This window comes from Pistacia vera, unplaced genomic scaffold (assembly GCF_008641045.1).
Source record: "Pistacia vera cultivar Batoury unplaced genomic scaffold, PisVer_v2 Contig233, whole genome shotgun sequence".
Lineage (NCBI taxonomy): Eukaryota > Viridiplantae > Streptophyta > Magnoliopsida > Sapindales > Anacardiaceae > Pistacia > Pistacia vera.
The window spans coordinates 455,293-482,410 of record NW_022196039.1 but is presented as its reverse complement, the minus strand read 5'-3'; the positions used below and the strand labels follow the sequence as shown (position 1 = coordinate 482,410).

The 27,118-nt window shown below is 32.8% G+C and overlaps 1 protein-coding gene across 1 annotated transcript; it reads right to left on the bottom strand.

Moving 5' to 3' along the window:
• Positions 1 to 376: 376 nt before the first annotated feature.
• On the bottom strand, positions 377 to 26,096 carry LOC116131365 (DNA-directed RNA polymerase III subunit 2). Its single transcript, XM_031417023.1, has 38 exons — positions 26,053 to 26,096; positions 25,865 to 25,955; positions 25,669 to 25,790; positions 25,287 to 25,379; positions 25,036 to 25,108; positions 24,868 to 24,958; positions 24,708 to 24,760; positions 23,575 to 23,639; positions 21,514 to 21,619; positions 21,276 to 21,386; positions 20,193 to 20,252; positions 19,105 to 19,143; positions 18,810 to 18,860; positions 18,631 to 18,729; positions 16,944 to 17,003; positions 16,750 to 16,842; positions 14,816 to 14,917; positions 14,603 to 14,713; positions 14,349 to 14,465; positions 13,687 to 13,803; positions 13,486 to 13,566; positions 12,869 to 12,973; positions 12,709 to 12,789; positions 12,482 to 12,613; positions 12,165 to 12,209; positions 8,573 to 8,650; positions 8,365 to 8,504; positions 8,145 to 8,235; positions 7,864 to 7,988; positions 7,650 to 7,785; positions 7,430 to 7,560; positions 4,714 to 4,839; positions 4,578 to 4,633; positions 4,336 to 4,406; positions 3,379 to 3,463; positions 3,185 to 3,288; positions 2,400 to 2,528; positions 377 to 1,049 (listed from the first exon to the last, which is right to left on the bottom strand). The coding sequence occupies exons 1-38, from the start codon at positions 26,094 to 26,096 to the stop codon at positions 999 to 1,001; spliced, it is 3,465 nt and encodes a 1,154-aa protein (XP_031272883.1). The 3' UTR covers positions 377 to 998.
• Positions 26,097 to 27,118: the final 1,022 nt, after the last annotated feature.

Here is a 27,118-nt window from a genome sequence, read left to right as displayed (position 1 = left end):
AAAGAAAATGGTATGAAAAAGCAAAGAAAAAAAAAAGATTAAAGATGCAAGAAGGGCAAATTAAAATGAGAGGGAACGAAAAATTAATAATTAAAATTTTGTAAAAATATGAATAAGTTAAAGGTCAATATTATCCTCAGTGAAGATAATGATTATCAATTACTTTTTTTTTTCTATATAAAAATCAAGAAATAAAATAAAACCAATCAGCAAAGCAATGAACACAAAATACACTTAATATTTGAGCCAACCCCCTCAGTTAAGTTTGAGCATTAGTTCAATGGGCTTTTCTGCAAACCCCTAATTAAAATTTAAAATCATAGGAAGAGTGCCAATTTTGAGATGAAGAGGATAGAATTTTGTGTAAAGAAGAAAGAAGAATGGAAGGCAAACATATCGGCTCTCTATCAAAACGAGGAGCTCCGGACACAGGAAGACTCGCGATTGCGCTTATACATATATACACAATTCTGTGTGTCATATGGGCTAAGTCGAACTGATAAAAAAACTGAAGGTAAGTTCATGCTTAAACAAGAAAATATTTGTTCCTATTGCAAGTAAATTAACGAGACAAAACTGACACGTACAAGAAAACAGCTTCCATCCCAAAACTTCGATCAACTATTGTAAAAACTATCCGAACAGTAGAATCCTCAATAGCCAATGAACCACCCAAAACTGAAGAAAGGTTTTCAACAGCCCAAATATTGTCACACCACATAGCTGTTGCATATTTGGTGTGCTTTCTCGTGGCAATTCTCTATTCTACGATACCCTTCAGGCCAACTCTCAAGTAAAACATATTCTTTGCAACAGCAATGCTTGAACATTCTAAGCATCTAACAAACTTAAGCTTGCATGCACACTTCAGAAAAAAGTTTCCGGTAAATAGTCTGTGATCTGCATTTCCTTGTAAAGATTAGATCACAAATCCATCAGCCAGATACATTTCTTTTTGAAGTTCATATAGCCTGAGATTTTTGAGAATTGAAATCACATCATGCCTCCACTAGTTTCAAGCGAGGAACAATATTCATTGATTGGAGTTCCTAGAAACAATATCAAAAGTAGAAATGTCATCAATATAAAAAGGCAAGCAAAGTATTCTGAAGGCATTGTAAACAGCTGATAAGATAAATAACTGTCTTAAAATAATAATAATAATAATAAATAAATAAATTATGTGACTTTTTCAAAACGAAAGGCAAGAAAATATAAAAATCCCAGCAACAGATGACAATTCTTACTTTCACAAACCTAGCAGTCCCAACTTCAAGTTCAAACTAATGCATTGATATTTCAGAGCAAAGAAGCAGCAGAGAAAGCCACAATATCCTCCTGGCGATTATAAGATTAAATTTGGTAACTCAATGATTAACCTCCACTGATGCCATTACATATTTGTGTTTGTATAAGTCAATTAATTTGATAGATCTCTCGACGTCAACACTTGAAAGGAAAAAAATTTCTATTGCATGACAACATCAATAAATATCTCAAAACATCAACATTACAAATTCAGAGCTTCTTCCATAACTTATGAAAACAATATTCTGTTTTCATTTCTTAGAAAGCATTCTCAAATCTTAAAAATACAAAATTAAAATCTCTAATTTCATTTTCAAGTTTACTTTTGAAAAGAAAAAACACCAAACAAGCTCTTAATTTCTGATTAACTCATTATTCAAATGGTTTCTGTGTCTTATTACATCTTTTGAAGTAGAATAATTTAGAAAATTTGCAATATCAATCTCTCATAATCATTTGCACTAGTTCTTAGATAATTGGAAAAAATGGAACAAAGACTGCGAATCAGGTTATATCCATAGACTAATGGTGGAAGGCTTTGACCCTTCAATCACATATTATTTTGGGAAAATAGAGAATAATAAAGTAAGTTCAAAAATCATATGCTTCCAGTAGGCAAAACAGAACCCCCCTTTAAGGCTTTCCATATTTATGGGTCTATTCCCCATCATCTTAAGCTTTGAAGACAACGGCTTATTTATCAGTCTGTATACCAAGAGCATAGTCCTTAAATCCTGGTAACTTGATTTCTTGACTTTATTTCTTCTTATATGAGATTTTGAATTTCTTTACAGTTCACAATACAACATGCAAGGCCTGTACCCGTATCTAGAGATAAAGCAAGAAGGCTTCCCATATCTGCCCTCCATAATTGAGAACATCAACTAAGAAATGTCTTTCCAATAAGAAGCTAATTTAAACTAACAAACATATATGAGGATTAGTAATTTATCTATAACCAAACAAGATAATTGATTCAAGTTTCCCAAAAAGGAAATTAAGAACTAGACCAAGCTCTCACTCAAAATAAAAGGGAAAATCAGCAACGTCTATTTCATACACAACACCAACAATGAATAAAATGGCAATACCTGGATTAGGAGCTTGCATGCGTATGGCAGTTTCATGGTAGAAATATTATCCCCATTTTTACATGTTGAGCAAATCCCAGCTTTCAGCTTATGGTTATAATAACCCAACAAACCACACACTCTGCAGACCTGTGGCACAAGATAAATATTATCTAGCTAATTGGAGGATCAATACTACCATCTTTCTCCTTCCTCCAGCATAAGATAATATAGTAACATTTAGTGCTAGTAGATGTAAACAACTAAAAGTTTCAGAAAATTTACAATAAACAATTCAAGTATCCTTAGAAATATATATTACTTATACAGTAAACGGCTAATTTCGTCTTTCTCTAAGTGATGTGAACAGTTTTATTCATTTATTTCTTCATTTTCCTTTTGCTTTTAAATTACAGTAGAAGATTTTTTAAGAAGCTATTATTGCTTGGTGATTCCAGAGTCTTCTGTTCCATTATTTGTTGAATGTCAAAAAGCATTTGGAGGAGAGAAAAATGTAGATACTGCATTATGGCTGCTGTTTGGATAATAGTCTACATTTCTAACAGAACCCTTTTTACATAAACACTGATTTGCATTCTGGTGTTTTAAATTAGTACATTGTGCTCAACAAGACCACCTAACAACAACATAATATATGAAGTTGATGCTAGTGACAGAACAGTGATACTGGTATTACTGCCTTACACAGAATTATAATGCAAAGCTAAGGTTTCCCTCATTAAAACACCTTGAAGAGTGCAGTGTAACAAATAGTATAACCCTTTATAACAAGCATGAGCTAATACCTGAACTTCAAAAGGATCACTAGAAATCATTAGGCGCTCAAAAATCAGCATGCTAGCACCATAAGCAATCAAACAGTCACGTTCCATTTCTCCAACTCGTAATCCTGAAAAGTAAATATCAAGTTGAGACAAAAGTACACTTCCTAAGCCAAAAGTTCCAACATAAAATTATCAAGGTTATGGGTAATCAAAACCTCCATTTCGAGCTCTTCCTTCAGTAGGTTGTCGAGTTAGCATGACACGAGGTCCACTGCCTCGGGCGTGCATTTTATCTAGGACCTAATAACCATCCAAATTTGAGTTATTACGCAGATTGACACCAGAAAATTGATGAGTCATCTACAGTGCAATAGCTGTTAGTAAATTAAAATACATTGCGTGTGCATGCATTTTCAACCAAATGAAGAAATTGAGCTCACATAGCATATAGATCTAAGTGTATCAGATACATTGTGACAAAGAAGATTTAGTTAATAGCAAAAACAACATCGAGCAAATGATCAATTCCTTTTTCTTGATTCTCAGTCACTTTTATTTTATTTTAAACTTTTATAAGAAACGATAAAACTACATATTAAAGAAGAGATTGTGGCAGGTACATCAGTGGACTACAAATCCACAAATATATCGAAAAAACTGATGAGGGGAACTAATCTATACATCTCTTCCCAGTGTGAAAACAAGTAAACTAAACAATATTAGCCCAAAACCCCCTCCCAATTAAGATTAATAAACTCCTTTGAAACTAAAGCCCAAATAGAAGCAAAAAGTCTAACCCAATCCCATTTTTGTTATTCCAGAGGAAAAGCACATGGAGAATGTCAAATCCCATTCCACGATACATAGAGTATATGCAGTGTGTTCATGGTATGTACTTTATGTTTAAGCATAGAGTATATGCAGTGTGTTCATGGTATGTACTTTATGTTTAAGCAATCCCCAAACTTGGAATCATAAGTTTAAAGTCTAGGCATCTGAAACATTAACCCTTAAGTTCGTTTCTGGAACCATTCAGGCACCAATTGCATGCTTATATTTCAAAATTTGGTTATTTGCTAATTCAAGAGAGAAAATAATTATGGCCCTGACTTGAACAACATCCAGATTAACAAGAATGAAAAATGGCACATCAAAAAGGGAGGGAATCTAACCATATGTTTTAACTTTTGGTAGTAAATTGGACCCATGAAAATATATGCTTGCAGAGGACAACCCGAGATGCCTGAAGAAATGTTGAAAGTTATCAATCAGGATGAGTCCCTATCAGACATGCACAAAAATAATCCAAAAATGTCCTAAATGAAGGAACTAATTATTTGGCAGGGTTTCAATGATTCATTGTAGGCTAAATTGATATGGAAGTTTTGAGAAATAGCCAGCCTAGATTATAAACCTGAATAAATCAAGTCCTTGCCACTGTAGCTAAAGCCATGCCTCACCAGGGTTTCACTGACAGAAAGTAAGAAACAGCTTTAAGAAATGAAATTTATATGCTCGATAAGAAATTACATAGCAAATAAGAAAAGTACCTTATAGTTTCAACCTTGTCTGCATGACCACTTGGTTCGCCAAAGGCACTACCATAATGAAACCTACCACACGAAACTCCTGCTTTACCCCCCAAAAGCTCGATCATCTTCCCTACAGTCATTCGACTGATAATAACAAAAGATATAAATACATTAATATACGTTTGAGAGCTTTAACAATTGAATATTAGTGAATTAAAGTTGTCACCCACTAAAAAGAAAACAAAGACTTGTTTGACAAAGGAGTACTTGATTTTTCATTCGCGCAGGCAGAACATCAGACATACAAGTTAAAATTATCAAAAAAGTAATACCATTAAACATATGCATATTTTGGCAAATTCTACGTTAGAAATTTCAAATAAAATATCTTCTTATTAATCTTTTCCATCATTCAGTAATTTTCTCAAATTCCAAAATCTTAATGCCTTCACAACTTTTAAGAAAACAAATTTAGAGAAATAAGATCCTATAAAGGTACAAACATGCATGTGTGCACACACCCATCTACAAGCTCAACAATACACATGAATACACAGGCATCCAGGCACTTAGATGCCCACTAACTGAAAGAATCGTTAATCCAGCTCATGTAGTTCAGAAAAGATCATTCACTTTTGACATTGTTGTTTTATATATAAATGGATCAAATAAGACATTTTTGAGGTTTTGCAAAATGACTCACTTCCTCTTTCCCTCTTTCCCACCCTCTCTATCTATCTCCTTCTAACACCCAAAATCTAAAACTAACCCTGACGCCTCTAGATTTGTGGCCATTCATAAATTTGTCATCTGACACAATTTATTGTATAATGACTAAAATCCTCTTCCCCTTTCATGTATAAAATAAATAACAAATCATTAAACAAAACCAATTATTTATTAACTCCAAGACCAAAAAAAAAAAAAAAAGAAAAAAAGAAAAAAAAGAGTAAACATAAGAGCCTACCTGGCCAACAATCACCCCCTCAGCAGTAACACGAAAACAACATACTCGCCAAAGGAATCAAACCTATACCAAGCACTTACCACTTGGCTAAAAGTTGTAACTATTGGTAGAAATCCAATCTTATTTTCTTAAATCAACCCTACACCCACAATTCAATGTGGCTTGGTCCCTCAGCCTCTAGCAAGGCAAGATGCTTGCCGTCTTGGTCAACAAGGATTGTATGAGAAAATTGTTTCTACAACATTTCAATCAAACATATCTTCTTAAATTTTTTGCACCTCTAGTTTCCAAATTACATATCAAACAAGCCACAAAAAGCCCTCCCGCTCCGCCAACCCGCAGTCAACCAACAATCATAACATAATGAGCCCTACATTGTCACCAGTTTGACAATGTTGGTTGCTCAATCCTAGCTATCATCATTAATTTATTAAAGAAAAATTGAAAAACCCAAATCAAAACAACAAAAATGCCCACACCCCAAAACTGTCGCCAAAAGGTGCACTTAGGCATCAAGTCAAATCAAATCAAAACAATGTGAATTGCCCTCTTTTCCAGTTTAAAATGAAAAAGGCTCTCCATCCAAAGGCCCACAACAACACATTCAGTTTGTGGAGTTTTGCATAAGTTGCATTGTTGGTTTGTAAGAATCACAACATAAGTTAGAAATGCAAGAACTAGAGCAAAAGTTTGTTTTTTCTTTAATTCTTTAATAATTTTAAAAACCATAGAAGCCCTTGTACCATTTAAATTAGATTAAAGGCTGTTAAATCTAGGGGTGTTTATGTTAATTTGCCCATCTCAGGGGTGCCAATTTAATTCCCCAGTAAGAATGGTTCCTAGAAATTCTAGAAAAAGTATGTTTTAGAATGTTCATGGATTATATCTGGCTAGATATTTAAGGTAGAGTGGAAGCTTTTCATCTTTGAATTAGATGAGATGTTTTGAGGAAAAAGCATCAGAATCACTGAAAGAAACATGTATAAAAAATATTCAAATCAATGTTGGATAATTTCTATACATGTTTCTTTTCAGTGATCCTGATGGTTTTCCCTAGAGACATCTCATCTAATACAAAGATGAAAAACTTCCACTCTATCTTAAAATATCTAACCAGATGAAAAATTCTCTTAGTCATACTGTTCCTTCAGATTCTTGTGTAGCTTCCCCTAGGAATCACAATAAGATGATATATTAATAATGAGGGAAGTTGGATTGAATTCCAAGCAATAAGTACAATGGAGTTTCTCGGGAAGGTGGATTAAAATGCAAGCAATAGGTCAAGCAAAATCCTTGATGGGCATAAGCAGCAAATTAAATACTGAAATGCAGTAGAGAATTATATAGGCCTTCCCCTGGGAAGTAATCCTAGGGCTTCGAAACTTTTAAGACCCAACATTTGAGAGGGTAGAGAAGAGACTTGATGGGCAGAAATTTAGACATTTCCCTGTAATATATATTTTTTGTTTCTTATGGGAAAAGACTTAGTAACAATTAATTTTAAATTAAAAATTATAAAATTCTACAAAATGATTTAAACACAGACACATACATAACACAATCTTGCTTCTCTGCAAATGAAATGACTAGCTCAACTGTATTATGACAAATTGGTTTAAAGCTGAGTTCAAAATTTTAGTGAACGAGATGGCATTAATTTTTTACTTGACAGCGGATTTTCTTTTCATTCATCTCAGTTTAGATAAAAATTATACCGAAATATAAATGAAAACAATGATAAGTAGTATTAGAAGTATAAGTTGTTACCTGGGAAATCCATGAGGATTCATGATTAAATCAGGACAAATGCCGCGTTCAGAAAATGGAAAATCTTCCTGTTGAATTATAGTTCCACAGACACCTTTCTGCCCATGTCTGCTGCTAAATTTGTCACCAACCTGAGCATATTGGTAAGTAGAGCGTGACTAAAAGTTTGAGATAAATGATAAAGGAATATTAATTCACAACCAAGCCAAAGTATTCTTACCTCAGGTCTTCGAGTATGGCGAATTAAGAACTTGATACATAAGCTATTATTTTTATCGGAACAAAGAGCGACTCTATCAACTACACATGTCTCCCCTTCTGGACCTTTGTATGTTTGTCTAGTGGGCCTATATTTACTGGATAGTACAAAAAATTAAGCAATATCAATGAGTAAAACACCTACATACATTTTCCCTAGGAAGCAAACAACCAACCTATCTGATTGTCCCGTTGAAGATACCATTGTTCCTCTTGTCTCAATAGGGGACTCTTTATTAATATAAATGTCATTCGGTCTAATAATTTCCCCAGGAGCAGCAATTCCATCATCGTCCAATATCTACACAAGATGGTGGAATATATTCAGCACAAAATCTTCTGTTGTGTAAAAACTATGCATGCAAATATTCATTGAGATTAAACCAATAGGAATAACGTACAAAAATCACCCACTGCTAAGTGGTGAAGAATTAAAAAGTATAATTTTACGTGTTACCTGCATCCTTTCAGCAGCAGGCCCCGTTCTATCCGGCCTTAATATTCTATCTGATGTATTATTTTCATACTTTTGATTGATGGCAGAATACCTGTTTAATTGAAAGCATCATATATAAGCAGCTGTAAGTACATTGTAACAAGAACTAGGCAACAAAATCTTTTTAAAATAGAATGTGCCAAAAAACAAAAAATAACATGAAAGGCTAAACATCATATACTTTTTCATAACAATACAACGGCCAAAACCACGGTCTAAAGAGGACTTGTTCATGACTATTGCATCCTCTATGTCATAGCCACTATAACTCATCACAGCAACAGTTGCATTCTGACCAGCTCCAAGCTTATCATATCCAACCTAATAATAGCATAAATATCAGTTTACAAGCCATGATTGCTTTAAAAGTACAACACAAATATACTGACCAGTTCAATTGTCCTCGTTGTTAGTAAAGGCCGTTGAGGATACACCAATAGGTAAAGCAATGTGTCCATCCGACATAACTGCAGATTGAAGAAAGAATATGAAAGGAAATTTGCACAAAGCATAAAAATAAAAAAACCAATCTTTATATGTTTGTTATTTAAAGCATATAGAACCACTCTTAAGGAAAAAGGCCCAAGGATTGCTACACAACAATTACACTAGAAAAGAAAAACAAAAACAAAAAAAAATTCAGAAAAATTTAACTAACACCACATAGAGGAAACATGCAGCCAAAGTGGCAACATGGTTGTTCATCAAAACTTATAAGTAAATTGAATAAAAGAAAATCTATATTTTAAGATTTCAGCAAAAACAAAAAGGTTTTAGGTTTGAAAAATAGTAAGTTTCATTATTTCTTGTACATATTGCTTGTTTGAGAATATTTCAAAATCTTTCATTACTGGAAATTTTTAACAATATCACATCATTTCAAATCCGTAATTGGTTGTACATATAAAAAATAAATAAACTAAAAAAAAAAAAATAAAAATAAAAAATAAAAAAAAAAAATTTACTGGTGGGATATTTATTCCTTTTGGCAGGGCAACTCCCAATGTCTATATTTGTATACTATTCTATCGATTCAATATACGAAAGAATTCTACTCTTTTTCAATTTGGAATTAGAGCAGGTGTGAATAAATCCATCTTCGTTTACTGCCAAAGCTCACCTAACAGCATAGAACCTACATTTTTGGTTTTTGTTTCCCTGATGCTTCAAAGCTAAACCTAAACCATGCTTACCCTTCACTGCCAAGAAACAGTTTCAAAGTTCCAAAGTTCTCAAGAACATGTAAGAAGTAAACAGAAAACATTCTGCCTCCTCCAAGACCATATTAAACTCCTCCCAAAATACTCAAAAGTCTGCCTCATCCTGTCTTTACACATAATGACAATACCAACACATAACTAATGAAAAACTCAATGGCCTTACCTTTTCGCAACGTTTCTTATTATCCAAACTTTACATCAAATGTATAGAGAAGATGGGTTATCTTACAGATATCAAGTAAGCACCTACCTTTGAACCCCCCAAAATTGGAGTGTGGGATGAGGAAAATTCAGTGGCTATTTCTAGGCTCTTACACTCTAGGCCACTGGATACAAGTGGGGCTTAAGCAATTTTTTCCGCTAAAAAAGAGATAGGGAAAGTCACATCTTGAACAACACAAATCTCTGAACTGAAAAATTGAATCCCATTTTTTAAGCAAGAAACATGTTTGTGACAGAATATTGCATCATCTCAGGCAACTTGATCTCTGATCCATACAAATACTTAACTGACCCTAAGTGCATCATTAAAGTAACTTTCTAAACCATGAATTAAAAATTTAGAGACATCTAACTACATGACAAGCAATCCCAAATTGCTCTCCACCAGTGAAAGAAGTTTAAATTGCTATAGAACTGTCCCCCATCACTGGTAATTCCCTTAACTTTCTTGTGATCTGCCCTTCATGCTCCTAAACTTTCTTGTAACCTCTTAACCATCAAGCTAGATCACTGAACAACTAAATTGCTCAGTAACTTTCTTTCCGTTCATTGTATTTTTCAAGAACTTGTGATGTGGAGATAATTAGACATTACTCGAGAAGAACGAACTGTACTACTTGAAAACAAGAAGTTGGCTGCTCTCACAATTTCTTTTTTTTTTCTTTTTTTTTTGGATAAGAAACTTAGAAAAGCATATTACTGTTAAAAATTAAAAAAAAAAAAAAAAACTTAGATAGTGGATAATTTATCCACTAGTACAAAAATAACCCGTCTAAAAGGGGTGTAAAACTTTACATAGCTGACATAACTTAACAAAATGGTATGGCCAAAAGAAAGAATCACCTTCTAGAAGTTCTTAGGTCTCTTCTTTTAAAATTTAATTTCTCAAACATTACTTGAGAAAAAGCCATTATAGATGCTACCTAATTGGATTCTCACCAGAGTCCTCAATTGCAAATCCCCCAAAGACAATCTTAACAAAATTTCCCTCTTTTGACTGGGTTCTGAAACATATCTCCAAAAGTTTTTGGATGTGTCCTTCATTCATATTTCAAGTCACTCAAGAAACTTGTTGGATAAACGACCATCATGCTTTTCCTACGTCACTCATCTACGCAAAAGGTTTTCATTCTCCCAGCAAGAAAAAGCTTGTTACCATGGATGTCATATTTGTTGAATCGCAACCTTATGATTCTCACTTATATTATTAGGGAAAGCATAATATCATGGATTATAGGACTGTATTTAAGCATATCTNAAAAAAAAAAAAAAAACTTAGATAGTGGATAATTTATCCACTAGTACAAAAATAACCCGTCTAAAAGGGGTGTAAAACTTTACATAGCTGACATAACTTAACAAAATGGTATGGCCAAAAGAAAGAATCACCTTCTAGAAGTTCTTAGGTCTCTTCTTTTAAAATTTAATTTCTCAAACATTACTTGAGAAAAAGCCATTATAGATGCTACCTAATTGGATTCTCACCAGAGTCCTCAATTGCAAATCCCCCAAAGACAATCTTAACAAAATTTCCCTCTTTTGACTAGGTTCTGAAACATATCTCCAAAAGTTTTTGGATGTGTCCTTCATTCATATTTCAAGTCACTCAAGAAACTTGTTGGATAAACGACCATCATGCTTTTCCTACGTCACTCATCTACGCAAAAGGTTTTCATTCTCCCAGCAAGAAAAAGCTTGTTACCATGGATGTCATATTTGTTGAATCGCAACCTTATGATTCTCACTTATATTATTAGGGAAAGCATAATATCATGGATTATAGGACTGTATTTAAGCATATCTTAAGAAAATAAATATATACAATTTCAAGTTTTTTATTTTTTTTCAAGCAATTTTTTTAACAGATTAATTGAAAAATTGGGTAAAATCTATACAACCTCTCAACTTTTAAGAACTAACACTTGAACCACATAGATTTTGAAATTACACAGTTAACTCCTCCAAAGTTCGTTTTCAATGTCAAAGTTTGACCACAAAAACAACCGAATGTTTGATTTTTTTTTTTAAAAAAATTCACCTAAACCCAATTGTCTATGCCCATAAATTTAAAGAATGTAAAAAAGAAAAAGAATTATATATGACAAACCACCACAACCTTATACCCGTAAAAAAATATATCAATTTTTTCTGATTCTTTTAACTTTCTAAATACAACTGAATTGGAAAATTTCCTGTAAAAAAATTGATTTGATTTGATTTTTAAATTTCCTTAAGATTTTCTAAGGTTAAATTGAGGTCTAGTATCAACGTCAGTCAACAATTAATTTTAACATCCAAAGGTAAAGACTAGTAATGTAAGTGTAATTTTCAAAGCTATGGGGTTCAAGTGTCAGTTTTTCAAAATTGAACAGGGGCTGTGGATTTCACCAATTGAATATAGGCAACTCATGCTTCACATAAACCTGGAAAACCAAGTTATGTGAAATACTGCAATATAATCGATGGTTTAGCACAAAGAAAGAACACGACTTCTAAAGAAATACAGATGTGACTTAGCAATGAGCTTAAAACCACTTACCTCATTATATGCTATATTTCCCATGGCTTGCTTCCCCATAGCACACTACAGACAATAAAATCAATGAAATGTGAATTTAGGGTAATTAACAGGAACCCTGTAAAAGATTTGCAATTGAAAAACAAAAAAGGAACACTTAATGCTATTATCAATTAATAGAAACACCGCTACAAAAGGATTTTTTTTCAATAACTAATAATAATAATAACAGTGGATTTTTTTAAAATTAAAAATCTCTCAAATGAATATATAATCATAGTCTTTTTATTTATTGAGATACATAATTAATGACATCAGAAAAAATGTTGACAGCATACCTGATAGGTATTTCTTGGTGATTGATTATGGTGAGGATATGGGATTAGCCCAGCACAAACACCTAAGATGGTGAAAGGTTCTATCTCAATGTGAGTTGTGTCAAGCGTAGCTTCTCCTTCATATAAAGCAATCTATAAAGCATAAAACAAACTATCAAGAGTCGTTTTCTATCATATACAATATCATTAATGAAAATGACTGAAAAAGTTGTTAGTCATAAACAAACCAGAGCATTGTTCTCCTCATTAACATCAAGATACTCAATCAATCCGTCACGCAAAAAGTCATTAAAAGTGCGCACTCCATCCTTGAAGAATAAACACACTACATTAAATTTTGATATAATCACTATTCATTGAAGAAAATATAGCATAAATAACACCTACCGCCAACTCCTTCATATGATGCTGTTTGATCCTTGACACACCCTTGTCAGCGATGACAAGTGGACGACAAACCCGTCCTCCATCAGAAGCAATATAAACACAGCGCTGATAAACATTACTTTTCTCAAAGTCAGATGCTTATATGTAATTATTAGTTACTATAGATAACTGTGCACAAGGACAATCATATAATATTGTGCTACTACTTTCTTTGATATTTTGATACCCCAAAAACCTTTTCTCTTATCTACTTGTTCACCGTTCTAATTAGGAGACTACCAAATCCTACTATCTAGTGGCCAAGAAACTTGTCGGATATAATATCCCAAATAAGTGGCCCCATGCAAAAGCAAATTAAGACAAGCAAAAGCCTGCTGACAAATGCTCAGGATATAATACAATCTAAGAGCTCATAACACAATTTCAACCTGGTACATATAAATTTTAAAAGCCTATACAACTTCGATTGACAATTTAGCCAAGTAAATACTCCATAACTCCACAGACAACTAGAAAACAAAATTTTTATATGTTAAATAATTTATAATAGATATTTTATTTCAAAATAAATGCACCAAATCAAGCACAAGCAGAATTAAACTGACAGAAGAATTTACCTGCTTCTCATTAACAAAGACACTTACAAACTCGCCAATTTTACCAGCTCTTCGCAACTTCCTCAGGGCATCAGCAAAACGCTAATCATGATTTAAAAATTATTGAAAGTGGAATAAGATCGTTGTATACATATCTTTCTATATGCGAAAGTATTCTTTACATATATCCTTGAATATCATTTTAATGGAACAGGTAAATACCTGAGGCCTCCTATGCTTGCCAAGGATAAGCCCATTAAATATAACCAAAAACGAAGTTGGAGTGTGAAGCTCTTCTCCAGAGAGTAATTCCAAGTCCTCAACGCCCAAACAATAGCACTATCACAGCAACAAAAGATATTTTCATAAATGTGAAATAAAGAGGACACTAATGCCATATATGTTAAGTTTCCAATTTATCAGCACTTGAACTAAAAACTTGAGTTGCTCCTTTCTTTTTCCTTTTTTATGTGACTATGATTGACAAAAAAATAGAATGTACAGACAATGCATTACAATAAGATAATAGCTACAACACATTCCCATGAATTTACAGAAGAAATAGATGAGACTTAAAGCTTGAAGTTGGGCAAAGAATCCATTTTATGAAGTGAAGCTATGGTAACTAAATATAAACTAATCCTGACAAAGAATTTCTTTCTTTTCGTTTGGTAAAAATAATGTCATTATACAGTGTCAAAACTAGTTGCTGATAAATGATATTGAAAATAAGAGGCCACATTCATGAACCAAAACATGTAAATATACACACAAAGTTCATGTAGAGACATTGCTTCCACCAATATAATTTCAACACAACCAAACAACTATAGAACACTTCCAGCAGTAGATTAAACTGAAATTTTGTGTCAATGAATACATACCAGAGAAATTAAAGGACCTTCCTCTTCATCAGTTGTAACATGAGTCATTAAGGCCAAATTTTTTACCAGTCCACAAGCTTCACCTTCTGGAGTATCACATGGGCAAAGCATACCCCACTGTGACAGAATTACAGAGCAAAAAAGTAGTATTTCATTTATAGAAATTCAATGTAGTCTACGCAATAGCCTAAGAAACCAAAAAACAATTATCAAATTCGGAATCTTATGAATGGAAAGCAGAGACAAAAACTTACTTGGCTTGGTTGCAATGCTCTCGGTCCACTAACTTTCCTAGACTTCTCAAATTGTGGTGAGATTCTTGTCATGTGACCCAAGGTCCCAATGAAGGAAAGCCTAGCCAGCACCTTAGAATCAAGGATTTTCCATCAGTTAATGCTATATGAACAAACAACCAAGAGAGCATATGCAAAGCAAAATGAAAACAAATGGAGAGGCAGCAAGCATACCTGTGTCATTCCTTTCCTGTGCATTTTGAACCGCTTGACATCAAAATTTCCAGTAGAAAGGGTCCTTTCAAGGCCAACAGTAATGCTGTCTCTAACTATAAACTACAATTTAAAAGGAAAAAGAACAGAGAATTTTATTTTAGAAGGAATCTAGACTCCTGGTTTGAGATGAAGATTTTCAGAGACATGGCAAACAACAGACAGAATGCAGGAATTTAATAACATTATGAATCATCAAATTCCCAGATAAGACAAAGTGCAGTGTAGACTAGACGTGGCCAAGAACAATATTGAAGTAAACCCACTTTTTGGTGCTTTTTATTACAATTTGACAGTACAAATTTGTTCAGAGACAATTTTTTACCAACACTTCTACTCAAATTTTCCCCTAACAATAGCTAAACACCTACATCTCAAAACATTCAATGGTCATCTTCACAACATTTTACTCAAGATAAAAAAATTACATACTAAAAAGCAATATTAACCAAATGTACCCTCTCTATATTATTTATGTAATTCAGAAGTCAAAGTACTTAGGATCTTACAGCAACATCTAGTACACCATTCCAACTACAAAAAAGAAAAAAAATGTGTCTTTTATTAATTCACACACTGAAGGTACTTTGTATATTGAGGAATTTTTTTTTTTTTTCTTTTTTTGAAAAAAGAAAAAAGAAACTATGAGAATTGAATCAGTAAGGAGCATAAGGAAAGGAGACAATTATGGGTCAGGTGTCGACAATGAAACTGAAATACCCAGCATAGAGGCAACAAGTTTATACAAAACAGCAACAGAAAACCTGTCAGTGATCTCTTGAATGTGATTATCCCTCTGCATAACTATATAGGTAACAAACTACACAATTAACCCAAAATACTCCCTTCCCAGTTGTGAGGTATCCACAATGAAAGAAAAATACATCATAGAGGTAACAATTCTATACAAAAAGAGAAAGCCTGTCAATGATCTCCTATGAGTACTTATCCCTCCAAATGACTAAACTGAAATAACCGCACAAAATTAACCCAAAATACCCCCTTCCCAGTTGTGAGATATCCACAATGAAAGAAAAATACATCATAGAAGTAACAATTCTATACTAAAGGAGAAATCCTGTCAATGATCTCCTATGAGTACTTATCCCTCCCAATGACTAAACTGAAATAACTGCACAAAATTAACCCAAAAAACCCCTTCACAATTGGTATGTATAAAAAGAAAAAGAGGCAATTTTTGGATTTATTTGTTGAAGAGGGGCAGAAGGATCTTTGAAGATCCAAGGGGTAGTAAATAGAATTCTTATGCATAAGTTAGATTGTGGATACGTCTTTATGGGCTTTAGCTTAATCTGAATTTTAAGGGAGCTAATTTTTCTTCATTTATTATAACTCAAAAGCTGTGTATTGTGATCTGAGGGTTGACTTCGTGCATCATGTCATCTCTTTTTCCTTTTCCTTTAATTCTTGTCCAAGATTATTACTAATATCTACTCTCTTTTTCAATCAAGAAATCATGGACTAGGGAGTCCAAATGTTTTATGAACATGAGTGGACTCAACTTGTATAGAATTTTATAAAAAGGGAATGTGTAAAAGATAATGTTTAGTGCTTGTAAACAATTTCAAAGTAGTTTTAATAAAGACCTAGTTTCTCACACAAAATAGAAAAACTTAAAAAATGAATTAAAAATAAACAAACAAAAAGATGCAATTAACCATGAAATTAAGTGTTGAGTGTTCTAACTTGGTTCAAGATTCAAGGATTTAGCATTAAATAACTTTTGCTATATTATGACAATTGTAAGCTAGTGCACACCAATAGGATTGAAAACTTTCCTCTTTATAAACATTAGTGATAAATTGGAGAGTTTCATAAGTTATGCTTCTATTTTAAAAAGATAAAAATAAAAATAATATCTATTAAACACTTACTTGAGAAAGATCAAACCGGCTAGACCGGCTAGGCTTTGATAGAATGATATCTACTGTCTTTTTAACCTCACTAATCATTGTCTTGAATAAATCCTGCAATAAAGAAGTCCATATAGTGTATAAAAAAAAAAGAGAGAATTATTTGGAGATGTATAACGTTTCCAAGTGCAGCAAAAACTATAACAACCTCGTACCTCAAAAAGTAGTGAAACTAATTGGCCTGATAATTCCAACCGTTTATTTCCCACATAGTCCTATAAAATGAAAGAAAAATATTTACTTTATATTTCACACACACATGCACGTGCGAGCATGCACACACATGCACGCATGATTATTCAAACACATAGAGCCACACTTACAAATTTGCATGTGATATTTATGAAATTAATAAGCGTAGGCATATAGTAGTTCACCAATATACTCACAGAAAGAGAATTCAGTTCCAAATTTGCATTTGCTCTTTGTAAAATTTATAAGGACATGAGATATAGTAATCATTTAATGTTAATGCTTATAGGCCTGTTAAATTAATGACTAGTCCTTATAAGATTAATGCAAAAGTCTGAACTTAAAAACTAAAGAAGTGTTGTCCCCAAGGAGATAGCCTACTTGGTAAGATTTCTTTAGAGGAAGCAAGAGGTCTAGGGATCAAATCACACTCATATCAACCTAGGAGAACGATCTATCTAGCTTTAACTGGTACGTTCTACCATAAATCCGCCAACTTTGACATTCTTGTTATTGGTAGACCTAGAAATGTGATCAAGGTTTCTAAAGGCATAAAAAAGGGGATTTTGTCTAACTCTCTAAGTCACATTGGTAATTGATGCTCTTAGACGATTTGTGGATAGAGGTAAGAATATCAATAAAAGAAGGGTTCTTTTCACTGGAAGGAGAAAAAATAGTACCGAAATCTTTTGTCACTATTCTAGATGCCTAATTGTGGCTAAGAGGCTGAAAAGGCCAAGAGAGACTACTTATAAGAAGGGGTTAGAGAAGAAAAGAGAGACCACTAGGTTATGTAAAGTTTTGTTTGAAGATTGGGTCTTCCCACCAGGGGTTCTACCTATAGCAAAAGGGTTACTTACATTGACATATGTCGAGCTTTGCTAGATAAATGTCTTTGCAAATTCTCTTTCGTACTTAGTAATCAAAAAGCGAGTACAGGATTCATAAAAAAGGATGGGACAACAAATTAGTATCAGCAATTAGTGATGGACAGAAAATCGTATTTTTGAAAAACACAGGAACACGTAGTCCTTTTGCATCATAAATGAAAAATACTACAGAAAACCAACACAAAAAAAATGCATCTGCTTTCCCCTTTTTTATGAGAAAAATGCATTGTTTTTCTTCATACAAAGGATTCATGGTCAAACAGTTTCCATTTGTTTGACTGATGTTAAAAACGGTGATAGAGATGTAACAGCTACAAATAAAACTCAGAGCAATGGCTAGAAATATTTCATCATGCTATTAATGCAGCCTTTACAATGAGAAAAAGATGTAGAATTTCCTAAACTTCATGAAAAAAATTGGTCCCAAATCCTATCCTATGGTGACTTCCAAGAAGTTAACCATAATATAATCTTCTACATGAAAAAGCATCATAGCAATTCTTTTATTATGTTTTGAGAAATTTCATGTCTATACATGCATGTACATGGGTCATGTCCTCTTCCTTAGCCCTCCTAGTAAATCTCCTTTGCTTACTAGAAAGTTGAAATAAAATACTAGTAGTAGCAACAATAATTAAATAAAGAATTTGATTTGTTATTCCCTGTAAATAATAAAAATAACTATAATAAATTAAAAAGAGAGTAAAGAGATTAAAGAAATTAAAGAAATTTCATTCATCTTACTAATTCAACAAGTTACCTTGTCATCCATAGCATCCTTATTTAGCATTGCCTCCATCATCCTTCTTAACATTACCGCAACATATAAACATTTTGGACGAAAATTATTGTTATGCACCTAAACAGTAAAGAAATATTGTGAAAAACTACCAAAGTTGGAAATCGTCATCAAAATCGAAATATCGTAACAGAACTTACAGGAACATTAGCAAGAAATACATCCCGAAGGATAGCCAAAGCTCTCCCTTCCTATTAAAAACATCAAGACAGCAGCGGTTAAACTTCTCAAAGCAATTCGAATGCTTAGAACCAAAAAGAATCAAATTTCATTTTGTCCTCATTATATGATATTACTCCACAGACTAAACAGAGCATAACTTTAGATAAAGTAGAATATGGACAAAAAATATTTGTATAGCCGATACATCACTGAAATAATGCCAAGTAATTGGAATGAACTTCACATAAGCTGATAAAGACTGAGAGAGATAACCTTATCAGATGATGGAGCACTAAATGTAGACTTTTTCACCTGCAACAAGAACAACCGGTGAAGACATGAAGCTAAAGTTTTGTACTTACTACAATGGAAACTATACTCAAAGATCCTACAGAGAAGACATATAAAACTCCTCAAATTCTGTTTATATAGTTTTAAAATGATTTAGTTTCCATTGAAGTTTGAATGCTAATGTTCAGCCAATCAGGTTGACCAATCAGTTTTGCACTCAAAACCATCCATTAAATTAAATACTAATAAGAATAAGTTGGCTCTATATTTGATTCCATGTGTTTTTTCTGTGTTTTTGGATGCAGAAGTCATGCCTATTAATTGAAAAGAAAATCATGCTCACTGTTGGAGAATCTTTCTCACTTCCTTTAAGAGGGGAAGTTGGCCTAATCAAATCTTACATTTATATCAATATTCTAAGAATATGTTCTCCTTTTCTACCTAAATTTCCTGCTTTTTCAGCAGTACCTTGCCAAAATCTATTGTACTGAGACCAATAGACCCGTCTCTTTGATAAATGTTAGAGACCAAAGAAACAACATCTTCACCTGCTCTAGTGTAAATACCATATCTCAATCCTTGCAAAATATCACCAAATTGCCTCCTCCAAATTGAATGAGGATAACTTCTTAGACTGATCTCCATATATAAAAATTAGAAGGAAATTGATTTCATCTCATCAAACCAAAACCAAGCCAAATAATGAAAGTTCCATATTTCTTCCTGGTTGCAACTCAAGCAATTTAGGAGACAGGCACTAAAACCTATTCCAAGGTTAGTAAAATTACCAATCAACTACCATTTGCAGCTTGGACCATCAATTAACAGAAAGTAGGGGCATGCTGTGTTTCTTCCAATTAAGATTTTAAGATATATATTTCACCCACTTATTATTACCCCAGAACTTAAAGGGAGATCAGTGTAGTTTTACCATTAATTACATTATGTCATACCCAGAGATTTAAAGTTTAAACACTATTTCTGAGATATTTCTATCAGCTTAAACATGGTTTAACAGTAAATCAACGATGATGTATTAAAGTTATAAAATTCTTAAGAGAGTCTCAAACCTTTCCCTCAAGGTATTCCAAGGCCTTCTCTTGTGTATATATATCAAGGCTTGCACATTCCTGAAATTAGAGCAATATAAGACAGAGATAAGTATTATTAAAAGAAAGAAAAGAAACTTTTGGAAGATAAAAATAAGTTTCAACAGCCCAACTTATACAAACTTCAAGGCAATAGATTAATTTCAAAATTGTAGGCTTCTTGTGCCTGCTCAATCATGATAACACTAATAACTTTATACAAATATACAAGTAATTGATAGAAACCCACTCCAATAACTCAACAATTTGAGCTGGGCTATGAGTCTTTCATGGGCTTGGGTAGAACTCTCCTTGGAAAACCGGCTTGTCAAGGGAGGGTGCCCAAACCTTTATAACCCATATGCCCACTATTTTCCCTTTCACTATGAGATCCTAACAGTAACTTAAAGCCCAATTCTTTGGATGCAATTTAGCATGGTAGGCCTATTTGCACCATTAAAATTACCGTAACAACCATTTTTCCAAGCATACACATTATCAAAATTTTTGAAATAATTTTCTTCCAAAAAATCTCAAGTTTTCAGTGTTATCTTCTATACAATTAAGCATTAACATATTTATTTTGTCTTGGAATATGAAGGATATTTTTCTGTAAGAGACAGTTAAACTATATTAAAGAAGAAATTGAAAGAGGTAAAAAAATGGACTAGAAATCCACAAAGAGATCAAAGAATCAGAGAAGGACAGCAAATCTATACAAGACATTGTAAACAATCTGTCAAAAATAATATCCCCTTCCCTGAACCAAAAGAAAGCAAACAATACAGAGTTACCCAGAAACAACTTTTGTTGGAATAGGTAAAAATATAATTTTGTCAATCTTGATAATCAATATTGCTCTTTTGGGGGTGATATGTGGTGAAAGAAATATAAGGATTATTGAAGACAGTGGAGGAGAAGATATTGGTGTTCTATTGAACAAAATCAAGTTTTTGGCATCTCTTTGGGCTTCTGTCTCAAAAGACTTCGAAGACACGTAATTTTTTCTTTATCCATCTTAATTGGTTACGGGTTGTCAGTTGAATCAAGTCCTTAACCAATTACCTCAATTGAAGGCAAAAGCAAGGAACTAAATCTTGGATCTCTTCCAACCATTTGTACAACCTCTTGATCACTTTCCATTCCCATAGCCTTCATGACAATCATTATAGGAATCTACAAAAAGAAATAAACATCAAAAATAAAAAATCCCACCCTTATATATATTCAAAAGAGATAGATGAGGAAATGATAAGAAATGGAAAATTAGAATTGAGAATTATATATTTATTGGCATATAGACCTTTTTCATGAACTGGTTGAGAAGCAAATACATCTTCTCCTTCTCCATCTGAATAACTGTTTTGCTTTTTACTGTCTCAGTACTACTTGTAACGGATGCATTTATACTAAAAACAGTTGACAACAAACCAAAACACATATAAGACAACATAAGGAGAAATATTGAGGTGTGAGAATATATGTGATCAATCACAGAACGTTTCTCAAAGTTAACATATAAAGTCCATAAAATAAACACAGAACAGAACACAGATATCAAGAAAACACAAGAAAACTGTAATGACACCCTCTATGGACTAAAAGTTATCGTATTGTCATTGACAGAAAAAAAAGTCATAGTATTCTAAAAGTACAAAATAAAAAGGAACCCAGTGGCCCATATGGCAAGTATAACTCCTACAGAATAAGGAAACCTTGCGTTTAAGTAAAAACCATCTCCATAACCTAAGCAGACTTCACCATTCTTCACAAATTTTGGGCTTAAAAGTGTTAAAAACTAGTTCTCAAGTTCCATCCAAAAGTACAGTGGCAACAATTATACTCCATATCCAACACATTAAAACAATACAAAGACATTATTTTTTCCCAAAACTGGAGACTAGGGTAACAAAACTTGAAAAACTTTATGCATAGGCCTAAGACCACAGTAGACCACCAAGGTTCAAAAAAGCCTAAAAGCAAATCTTACTTTTCCTGAAATTTTTACTAGTCTAAATCAGAAAAGCATGACGCTATAAGGGAGAGAAAGAAAAAGTACTTGTACTGGGCTTCAATTATTCAATTTAATTTAATCTTGGCATTCAAATGATAACTATTTTCTTATCAGAACATAAATTTAGTGCTAAGCTGAAAATACAAGTAAAAGTATCATGGACAAGCAATCCACCTGTAAGCGCAAAATAAAATGAAAACAACATTGATATTAAGAAAAAATGTCCCAAAATTAACAAAAGTGACAGCTAATTAAATAAGTGTGAACATGCAACTATAGGCTATGAACAACTACCATTACTGCTAAAGTTTCACATGATAAATTTGATACATCTTGTGCAAGTAATGAACGTGTTTTCCTTAAGTCCAAGCTATCTCCTTCCATGCTAAACCTCTGCAAGTAGTAAAAGAACACCACCAATCTAAACACAACTAAAAAGCATCTCAATCCAAATCATATTCTTCACCATAGTAAGATCGACTAGTGGCTGTGACCCTAGCCGCTTAAAGAAAAAAAGAATTCCTCTAAACTCGATTAAAGTGGAAGATGCTATAGATGAACTTCCCTAAATAAGAACTACCTCTTTCCTCACCAACCAATCACCAAAAAAAGAAACTATTACTGTATACTGCCACAGGATGCAGCATTCTCTCCATAGCCAAATCCACAATGCTTCCCAATGAAATGGAATTACAAAAGAACATTAACTGGCCCAAGAAACTCTGAGAAGAATTAACACAATAGAAGAATGAAGAAAAAAAAGATCAATAAACATAAATCAACAGTTCAGTGAAACCCAAATATGTGACTTTCTTCTTTGCATCTATTCACAAGCATTACTCCCTCAATGAGCATCATCCCAGAAAAATCTTGAATTGACTAGGGACTTTGGCCTCACATATATAGCTTTGATTGAATAAAGATTCTTCAGTATAGTTTTTGTGAATTTCTTAACTCTTTTAGAGAATTAAGAGTGTATTATAATATATTGCTGCTATTAAAACTTGGCCACTTCAACAGTTTAATATCAGAAGTACCATATATAATCAAAAAATAAATAAATAAAAAAACTACAAAACTAAAGAAGTGGTTAATCCTAATCATCAAAAGAACTAGGATGAATGGATAATGTTTTGACGAGAAACAAGAAACATCTTTTTTATCAGATTAAAAATGTATACACAAATAATGAGCAGCAATTAATGTCAACCAAACAAATAAAAGAAAAACATAACTAAAACCATTAAAATGAGCCAAAACGGCCTCCAAATATAAATATACATTAAACAATCAAGGAAGAATCAAAAACTATACAAGGAAAAGCATATAGAAGCAATAAAAAATACTCACTTCCCCTTCTTGTCAGTATCAATAATTATTCTATTCTTTGAAAGTTGTTCTTGTATTAATATCACCTGAAAAAGATATGCGATTTCATTACACTCTAATAACCAAAAGATTGGAAAAGAAAAAAGGGACAACAAGTTAGTTAAGCTAAATGAAACACTTTAGAGAAAGACTATTAAATGAAACAACACAATTCAAGCAAGTAAAATTCACAAACTTAAACAAATGATATAAATACATAAATAATAAAATTGATCAGAGAAATGCACACCAAAAAATGGGTAAATCAAGACTGACCCAGTAATATATAACATTTCTTTTAAAATAAATAAGATATTTCATATTCAAGATTATTGAATATCCACATTTACACATACAGCACCACATTAGAATTTAAAATGCTAGTACTAATGATCAGTAAGTCTTCAGGCTTAATGGTTAAAATAATAATTTATCTTCTTTATTTTGTCGATTTATCTCTATTCAGCCTAATACCATTTCACTACCATTTTTCCTTTATGCAGTTGATTGATATATTCAGAGAAACACTCATCACAACAGATTCTGGTTCCTTCTTGACAAATTATTAGTGCTTCCCACTAGCACATTGTGAGTCTAAGAGGGAAGTTAGAATATCATTGAATTCAACCAATATACTAATTAGAATGAATCCAATAGAACCAAAAATTCTTTCACGTCTTACCAATAAAATATAAATAAATTTACTTGATTTAACTAAGTTTACAAGATTACACTGGTTTAGATTATGACCGACTCCAATTGAAATCATATTTTACTGGCATCAACAAAAGACCAAAGCCCTCCAAAAATTAGTCCAACAATAGCAAAAAATAAAAAAAAATAAAAAATAAGAGTGACCATCATTGCAAAAGGTGTGGTTAAAAATTGCATAGAATTCCACCCATTGTGTGGTTAAAAGTTGATTGTTCTACTTTTCTCTTTTCTTTTTTCCAGTCATAGCAAAGCTTGACACCTAACATTACATAGAATTCCAAATCCCTTGATCATATATTAATATGTTTACTTGCCTATGTTCACTCATACATACAAGGGTAGTTCTAACATACCAACACTTTCTCTTTCCCTAATATTGAGAAGCATGATCAAAGTATTACCTTCTCGGTTCCTTTAATGACAAAATATCCTCCAGGATCTAGAGGGCACTCACCTAAAGTCAAAGGCAAAAGAGATGATACTTATTATTTAATTTAAAATAAGAAGAATGAACCCAAAAGAATAGACATGCCATAAATTCTAATGTTCATGCACACAAACCAAGTCTCGAAAGTTCAGCCTCATCTTTCCCGTATAGAACACAACAACAACTACGTAGCATGATAGGCATTCTTCCAATAACAACATCATTCTGCAAGAAGAAAACACAGCATAGTATCCAAAATATTTGTTGTTCATACCAAATAAAATAACTACGTTGCTAATTACCTTCTCCATGATAGTCTTTTCAGTATGACTCCCTTGAATATATTCAATATTAACCAATATCGGAGCAGCATACCTAAATTTACACCATATCCAAGGGACAAAAATTGAGATGTATGCACGCAGTTTACAATATATACCAAGAGTTAAGAATTTACATAAAAACTTATACATTCATTTGAGGCCCAACACATACTACATAATGAACTTTCACCAAGTTAATTAAGCATATGAATTCGAGAAATATTACATACGTCATATCAGATAGCCGACACATGTGAGGATTAAGCTTTTCACTGACACCATCCATGGTCACAGATGGCTGACCAATTCTAACATCTTTAAACCTGCCAAAAAAAAATTAAAAAGAATATGAACCGGAGCAATTGAAAATATTCAAAAAAAATTAAAAACAAATTACCAACTTGTGTCCAAGATAATTTTCTCAATAAATAACATTACATAAAACAGAGCAATAAACCATTCTGCTTCAAGATTCATGACAGTAAAAGCTTTAGAACAAAGTCTTTATATGACTGATATACTGATCCTTAACAATGTTTAACTTTTTAACTATAAAATTTGTAGCTCCAAATGCTACATGAACTACAACAAAGCAAGTACAAATATTTTTACCTAAGATATATACTCGGATCAATTCCAGACACAATGCGATCATTTGCACGGACAATCTTCTTTATACCAGTATTAACAAAGTAATTAAACGAGTCCAAATGCTGTTTCACCAATCCTCTCACCTATCAATGGAAGATAAAAGAGTAAATTCACTGAAAATAAATACAACAAAAAATACAGATAGGTTTTTGTTTACCTTCAAAAACTCAGGAAGAAGCTGGAACTTATCGACCGCAGATTTCAAAGGAGCGGCAAGATTTTGCTTGTCCAGTACTTGTTCGCTACCACTAAAAAAAAAAAGAATTTCAGTTCATAAAATGGAACTATTAATCAATAATGAAAAATGAAAATGCGTGTAATTAAATTGGAGAGTGATGGACATACTATTGGTGTTCTTTTGGATGCTCTTCTCCTTGCTTTGGACTCATCGCTTATTCCAGAGAGATTGTTTCCGGCTCCGGCGTACTTAGAAAATCGCTGACGAGTCTAGGGAGGCAGTGAGGCAGTGTGAGAGTTTGGGTTTTTGTAACCGCCATTTTATAGGTTTTATTAGTTTTCTAGTTTATTTCAGTTTTCTCCCTAAGATTTGGCGAAACTAACTCTGGCCTACTAAGTTTCGAAAGTGAAACGAAACTGCCCCTGTCAATTAACAGAGTTATGTCTAACAAAGCGGCGTAAGTGCAATTTCGACTTTTAATGAGATAAAACAATACAATTATAAAACAAAACTTAAAATGGAATTGATTATAAAAAGTGAAAGAAAAATCACTACCATACACGCAGGTAATTGAAATTAAACACACGGACATACAAGTAAATTACACTAGAAGATCCACATAACTCCAGAACCCATTCTTATATAAGCCCAACCTAATTACCAAATCTCTAATTCTCCAATTTCCCTTAATATTGCTCGCGTCTTCCTTTTCTCCACGCACTTGTCCGATTCCAGTCCACTTCTCCTTCTCGGCTTCATTAATTTAATCTTCCTCTTCCATAGTCCACTCTTCTCCACCATGTTCTCCTCCACCGTGTTCTGAGTTCACAAATGTAAGTAACTATTTTCCTTTCTTATTTTAACAATTTTATTTTGGTATTGGAGTGCTTAATCACATGCTTACGACAACTCGGCTGAAATTTAATAGGCAATCCTGCTCTAGGGTTTAATTTGAATTTGAAGCCAATTCAATTTACAAAACACAATACAAAAATTGAGTGAGTGATGGGCTCTTTGTCGACTGAAGCTTTTCCAACAGTACAGGTATCTCCTCAAAATCCTTTCATTTTCAACGGAAAAAATTGTTTACACTTGTCTCAATCTTGTTTCGTACAAAATTGTTTTACAAACCTTTGATGGTAATGAAACATCAAGTTTTCGATTGTTTGAGATTAAAATAAGTTGAAGAAGGGGATAAAAGTATTATATTTAATATGGGCCTAGTTCAACTTA

What these genes read in the sequence shown, in the direction of transcription:
- LOC116131365 (XM_031417023.1), bottom strand. Translation starts at nt 26,096, where the DNA reads ATGAGTCCAAAGCAAGGAGAAGAGCATCCAAAAGAACACCAATA. An exon ending in CATCCAAAAGAACACCAATA is followed by an intron (nt 25,956 to 26,052) that starts GTATGTCCATCA and finishes TTTTTTTTTTAG; the next exon opens with TGGTAGCGAACAAGTACTGG. An exon ending in ATCATATGAAGGAGTTGGCG is followed by an intron (nt 12,790 to 12,868) that starts GTAGGTGTTATT and finishes TTATTCTTCAAG; the next exon opens with GATGGAGTGCGCACTTTTAA.